This window comes from Carica papaya, chromosome 4, assembly GCF_054855325.1.
Source record: "Carica papaya isolate Zhongbai chromosome 4, ASM5485532v1, whole genome shotgun sequence".
Classification (NCBI taxonomy): domain Eukaryota; kingdom Viridiplantae; phylum Streptophyta; class Magnoliopsida; order Brassicales; family Caricaceae; genus Carica; species Carica papaya.
This window is the reverse complement of record NC_142312.1, coordinates 25,325,233-25,332,507: the sequence shown is the minus strand read 5'-3', so window position 1 is coordinate 25,332,507 and position 7,275 is coordinate 25,325,233. Positions and strand designations below refer to the sequence as shown.

General features: G+C 35.7%; 1 protein-coding gene across 1 annotated transcript; it reads left to right on the top strand.

Moving 5' to 3' along the window:
- Nucleotides 1-3,843: 3,843 nt before the first annotated feature.
- Nucleotides 3,844-5,354, top strand: LOC110812478 (small ribosomal subunit protein eS28x). The gene is made up of 2 exons (XM_088218400.1): nt 3,844-3,983; nt 4,989-5,354. Exon 2 carries the CDS (start codon nt 4,990-4,992, stop codon nt 5,185-5,187), a length of 198 nt encoding a protein of 65 aa, XP_088074526.1. The 5' UTR covers nt 3,844-3,983; nt 4,989; the 3' UTR covers nt 5,188-5,354.
- Nucleotides 5,355-7,275: the final 1,921 nt, after the last annotated feature.

Below are 7,275 nucleotides of genomic sequence, written 5' to 3'. Positions count from 1 at the left end.
CAGATTGAATCACGCACGGACGTTCCAGATTGAATCGAGATGAACGACTCAGATTCATTCCCTATTTAATCGCGATCGGACTGTCCAGATTAAAAAAGTGATGGACGACTGAGATCAAAAGCAGATGGGTATAAATAACCTCATCCGCACCCAAATCCTAACCCTAGCCGCCAGAGCCCCTCATCGGAGAATATAACCCAGCCGCTGGGGAGCCGACCGCCGCCACCTGCCACCGTACCGAAGAAATTTTCGGCCGCCAAACGAGGTAAAAATTTTATCTTTTGCTCAGAATTTAATTCTAAACCCACCTATAGCCAAATCAGAGTGGAAGCACCAGCTAATTGGCCGAAAAACACCGCCAAACCCCAGTGGCACCGTCGCGGGGTGTCTTGATTTTTGCCTCCGATGAGGCCCTTCCCGATTCCCATTCGATGTGATTTTTTCATCGTTGTGATGACCGTTTCCTCCTCTACAAGTTGACCGTAGCAAAACACAAAATCGCGACGTGAACTGGAGGAGCCGCCGCACCGGAGAGCCCCACCTCCGGTAAGTTTCGGTTTTCTGTGTTTTTTCGGCCCACCGAGGGCACTAAGTGTGTTTTCTCATAGGAACCGATGTAAGTTTGGCTGAATTCGGCTGAAAACAGCCAACACGAGGCGGATCGCCGCCGCTAGCGGCGGTGCCATCGCTGGAGCACAGCGGAGCTGCCATTGTAAAATTTCGAAATTGGTCGAGTAGGCCATGGGTCTGATTTTTGGGTTATTTGGGACATGTGTAGGTACCGTAAGCGCGTTTCAGATCCCGAGAAAAAATTCAGGGAACCTAGGGACCGCCCGTAGGTGTGGTGAAAATCTAATTTTCGACACCAAATCAAGTAAGGACCCCTCACCCTATTTCCTATCATGGAATTTAAGTCTGAATAAATGATAATACTGTAATTTATACAAATTAAATATATATGAATAATTAATTACAGTTGCTAATGAAGCCCGAACCAGACATATTTCTATGTCAATTCCTGTTTGATTTATTTTACAGTTTAAATGCATTATGGTATCTGGTTTATTTATTCTATAGTTTTGAATGCATGTATCACTGCTTACTTTACTACTGTTTGATTTTAGGAATCTAAGATACGCTTGCTTTGTTGGATGCACGTTACTTGTGTATGTATTCATGTTTGAGTTGGTAACGGAGACTAATGACAAATAGGAATGGGATGTGATTTGATAAATGGATAAGATAACAGCCTCACTAGATATCTTGAAAGATGGTGGACGGACCGGGTTCATAGGGAACCCTACCGTAAACGTTGTCTCATACCGGATGGGGTATGGAGACTTTATTATTTTGGCGCTCATACCAGACGGGGTATTGGGACGACCCGCTTCACCCTCAAACTGGACGGGGTATTGAGATATATTGTTTTGGTGCTCATACCGAATGAGGTATGGGAACGGCCATGGAATTAAGTTTGTTAAGGGGAATGGTTCACATGTAGTGGGGACCCCTATGGATCCCCATGGATACTAGTAGGCTGATAAAAAGGAAAATTGTTGTTTGATGATTTGAATATAAAAGTATGATATGTGCTATGTTACAGATTATATATGAATTCATGATATTTACAATGTTATTGTTTCCATAAGTTGTTTTTATAAATCTCACTGCGGTAAGTATACGGTAAATGGTTTGATTATTGATAAATGAATTTGTTTAAATCTACTGCTCCATTGGTTGTTTTAATTTTCTACCAACCTTTACTTCTGTGACAGTAATTAGTGCAATGTCCTTACTGGGTTAGTGTAGCTCATTCCTTATTTAACCATTTCATATCAGGAGGACCTGGTTCCCGAGCCCGATCCACAATAAGACGGCGAATAGACGCTAGATACCTTATAGTTTCCTTTATTTTTTTTATTTCTCATATTTCTTTTAGAGAATTTATTCCGTGATATTGTTTAGTACTTTTAAGTTATTGTGTTAGGGATATTAATTTTAATCTTTTATTTCGCTTCCGCACTCAGATTATTATATGTATTTCCTTTTGAATTTCCAGAGTCGTTATAAATACATTGATTCTAGATAAGTATAACGAAATAAAAATGAAAACAGAATAGACAAACTGAATGGAAATAGAAAATTGAAAGATAAATAAATAAAAAAGAATGAAAGTAAAAATAAAATAAAAATAAAAAATACAAATAAAACTAATAAAGGACATAAATTAAATTGACTGATTGGCTCCATCGACAACCTGTATTTACTAATCAAGTAATCACAAAATCGTTGAGAATTGCTGCTTATTATCGATTAAATTTTGATTTAACCATAATAGGGGAAATGGATGAGGTATTCTTACCTCGGATCGGAGGCCAAAACACTACTTCTCTCAATTGTAATCGTGGTGGCTCCGGACTCTCGAATTTTCGAGTTTTCTGGTGGAATTAAAGAGTTTGTGTTAAAGTGGTGTAAAAAAAAATAAAAGACAGTGAAAAGGGGCGAGAATACTCACAGGGATCGGTTTAGAGTTCCGACACGGCAGTGGAACCGAGCTCCGCCAGCTGGTTCTTCTTCCCCGACGTTCCTCTCTCTCGGTTATGTTGGATCCTAGTGGGATTACGGCCGAAATCAATTTAAACGTAAAAGGGAAGGATTTTATAAAGAAAGGAGGAAAAAATCGAGCTTATTGTTGTCAGTTGGGTCTCTGGCATGACGGAGTCGTCATCTCTCCGTCGCCGGCACTCTCTCTGGTGTTCGACGTCGTTTCTTCTCCTATCAACTGTGTCGGCTAGGGTTTTGGGAGGACTAAAGAGAGGTTTAAATTCCTCTCTCCATTTAATCTTGGTCGTCCGATTGGGCTAATGTGGTGCAATGGGAGCCATCCGATTAGGGCCACTTAAGGGAAACCTGGTTTTTCCTCCCCTGTGCGATCCTAACCGTTGGATCAACTAGCCCCTCAAATCTTAATTGTTGATCGTGCGGGCCGTTGGATCGATGCATGGTTCATTAAAGTCGTTCGTTCAAATTCGGGCGGGTGTGAACTTGAACCGTTCGTGCGCATGGGAATGACCCTGAACCATTCGATCCTCCTCATATGTCGATTACCAACGTTGGCTTTCCGCGTGGGAGTCTTTGTCAATGCGGCTGCCACGCGATGCCTGGCAATTTGCTCCGTTGTTAACTAGGCTTCCACGTGGCCTGTTTCCTTAAATTTGTATAATGATCCTTGATCACTTAGAATCTCTTCAAATAGGCATATTTTTATCGCAGAATGTTCCTAACTAAAAAATTTTGTTTTTAAAAAAAAAGTCTCTAGTTGAATTTTATTTATTATTATTATTTTATTTTATTTTTTTATTAATTATTTTTTTAAAAAAATAGATTTCATTATTTAAAAGTTAATTATTCTCATCCCGGGATGTTACACTGTACGCTTGCTGGAGAGAAGTAGGGTGATGAGCTCATATCAGAGCTCTCGCTTCTGCTTTAACTCCTGTAATATACAAGTTTATCTGATATTCATTAGTGAGTATTAAGCAACTTACCAGTATATTGAATTGTCTGAGGTAATCCTGGAGGGATTCTTCTTGCTTCAACGTTTTAAACCTCCCACTTCACTTTCGAGTTTTTCTTTTTCAATTTCTCCGATTTTTTTTCTCCATCTTCTTCGACTCCTGAGCACGAGTGTTGTCTGAGATTCCCATCGCCACGAACCAGTTCTGATACGCAGAAAATACACACACACAGAGCACAACAGCAAAGGAAGGAGAACCCGTTCAGAACCCAGGCAATACCAAGGACAGTCGGCCATGTGCCTTAAAAATATATCGAAATGACCATAATGCCCCTAATCGCAACAGCAAAATCATTGGTCAGAATGGTCATAGAAAGGAAAATTTCCATATATAAAGACCAGGATTGGAACAATAGGGTTTTCTCTCCGTTGTTCTAGCAAAGAGCAGAAGTTGCGGCCGTCTAAGGTATGGATTCTTCTCCACCCTGATATCTTCCTAACTATTCTGTTTAGGGTTCTTGCAGTACATTGAGAGATTGTTGTAATCTTAGATAGTCACCATATACGCCTTTTTGTTCTTTTGATGATCTTTTTTACTGTTGGTTTCAGTGAAGATTTGCCGCAAAATCCACATTTGTTTATCTGGTTCCGTTGTCTATTTTAGGGTCGATTGATTTCGTACTACCAAAAAAAAATGATAAGAATGAAACGTGTTCACTTACTACGTCTCGTATTTTATGCTTCTTACAGTACATTGAGATTGTTGTAACCTTAGATAGTCACGATATATGCTCTCTTTTGATGATCTTTTTTACGTTTGGTTTCAGTAAAGATCTGCTGTAAATTCCACATTTGTTAATCTGGTAATACCAAAATGAAAAGAATGAAACGTTTTCCCTTACTAGGTCTCGTATTTCATTCTTCTTATCCTTATGATCAACTTTTTCTTATGCCCTGTTTGTCTTTGGAGAAATTGGTGTCTAACTATTATAGTCTGTTATGGTGTGGATGAAAGTTGGGAAAGGGAGAGGAGGAAAGAGAAGGGGATGCTTCTTTCATAACAGCAATAATGCTAAGCGATTAGCAGATAGAATGGTGATTTCATTTTATTAGTTGATCTATGAGAATCATTGGAGAATTCCCTTTGTTTTTGGACCATTCATTTATCAGAATCACAAAGAGACAATTTCAGAAATAAAAATATTTTCTATTTATCCAAAGAATAAGACCTCAGATGCTATTATGGTGCCCTGCTGATTATTTATTTTTCAATGGTTATCCCCGTTGAAAATGTTGCCTTTTTTCTCTCAAAGATGATGACACACCCTACAAAGTCCAATGTGTATATATTTGGCTTCTGTTCTTTTTTTTTCCTCCACAAAGTTTTGGTCCATTTGAATAATTGATGAACCCTACTGATTTGTTGTTAGCAATTCTGAAGTTTGAATTCCTACTGTGTTGTGAGGTGCAGAATGGATTCTCAAATTAAGCATGCTGTGGTGGTGAAAGTCATGGGTAGAACAGGATCTCGAGGTCAGGTGACACAGGTGAGAGTCAAGTTCTTGGATGATCAAAATCGGTTCATCATGAGGAATGTGAAGGGACCAGTTAGAGAAGGAGATGTTCTCACTCTTCTTGAGTCTGAGAGGGAAGCTAGAAGATTGCGCTAGTAGGTTTTTTTTTTTTTGTTCTGTTAATTTTTCTAGTGTTGAATTTGGTTACAGTGACTGCTAGTAATTGAGGTTTGATAGTTAATGAAAACATGTTAAGATTCATTATATTTAATGAGATGCTTTAAATGTTTCTATTTATTCAAAACCTTTAAATATTTCGACTAGTTTCTTGCTGCAATTCCCATTAATCAAATTGTGAGATTTGACCAACCATCACATAGATGATTCGAACTTCAACTCTTCTCTATGAGGATGTGAGTTCGAGTTGTACTGTATTTTTGTATGTGTTTGATTTTGTTTTTATTAATATGTATGCGTCACTCAATTTTTTTGAGGAATGAATTTTTACTTCAAAAAAATTTGTGAATATGGATAGAATATGCAATTTCTTTGTGATCGTTATTTGAACAGCATTGTTATTGTGAGCTTTATTTGAATGGAACACATGGAATACATAGATTGACTGGGAAAGATGAGATAAAATTTTTCTCATATGGTTCAATATTTATCTAATCCTATTAGTCGAGACTGTAAACTCGATGTAAGAGCCAAAAGAAAAGCAAATATTTAATACCAGTGTAAATTACGCACAAGTATGACTAATTTTATTTATATCCTGAATTTACTTTCCAAGAATATAACCATGTGATATTAAACCTTTCTGTCATCAAAACTAACTGCTAGTCTGCTAAAGATGGTGAAATTATCCACTACCTCAGGTGATGTCTCCAACAGCTTCTTTTCTCTATTCCTCTCCTCTCTCTGCTCAATGTGTGTGTATGTATATATACATACACATACACGCTCTTACATACGTACATATATATTCTTTCTCTGGCTATACCATCTATGTACATGTATATTTCTGTATCCGAAGTACTTTGAAAAATTGTTGCCAGGTAGATGGAGGAAAGATTTGAAGTTCATCTATGGGATAATGGTTGTAGAAGGATAGACCACTGACAAGGTTTCATCCTTGTGACATAACATACACATGTGCATACATATATATATATATGTATATATATGTACGTTTACATATTTGCCGCGGGGAGGTGTTCACTGGGTACACGGAGAGAAGTGTAGTTTTAATGAGTAAGGCTAAAAATATGGACGTGTATATGCATATTTTTTAAATTTGCCCGTAATATTATTTTAGTTTTAAAAATTATTTATTAATACCCAGAAGGTTGTTTTCCAAGAGGCCCATAAGATTTTTTAGTCCACAATGCATGGCTCTAATATGTAACCTATATGCAGTCAGTTTGTTTAAATTTCTACATTTTATGAAAATTTTGAGAAATTTTATAACTAAACTAAAGTTTTCTTTATAATTTATAAATTATATACTTATAACTTCAGTTCCAAAATCTAACTAAATAAAGGTATGAAATACTAACCCGGATATGGTCTCTCGCCATTTTATATTTATTAATAAAAATAGAAAACGAATAAATTTTATTATAAAGGTTTAAAATACATAGACTAATATTTCAAGTTATTATCTTATTAAAAAATTAAAATTAATTTTTTAAAAAAATTATCCACTTACTTTTCAAAAATTAACTTTAAATGAAATAGAAAAATTTTAAAAGATTTATTCATTTTGTATGAATTGAGGAGATATAATTGTAAAGAAAATTATTACTATTTTTCTTGTTTGATTAATTGGCTAAGAAAAGAAGAAGGTTGTTTAATGAATTATGAGAAAATATTGAATTATATTTATAATAAATAGATTTTTTTTTTTTTAAATTTTCTATCCACAATTTCTCTATTATTAATTTGAATCAATTAATATTTATGAGTTTAATTATTGGTAACACTTTGTGAATAAAATCGTAAATATTATTATTATATAAGTATTAAGTTATAGTCGCATACGTAAGGCAGTGCATCAGAGGGGGTGTGTGTGTATATATATATTATGAAAAAGAAAAGAAATTAATGAAAGAAAAAAGTGAAGATATATATTATAAATGTATATGTTAAAAAACAATATGTCACTTTTTGGTGGGAGAAGAAGGTTCTGATAGACAATAATAAATTAGGTTTTTAAATAGTTTTAATTTACATATAAAAAAT

Coding starts and splice junctions, on each gene's coding strand:
- LOC110812478 (XM_088218400.1), top strand. CDS start 4,990: ATGGATTCTCAAATTAAGCATGCTGTGGTGGTGAAAGTCATGGGTAGA.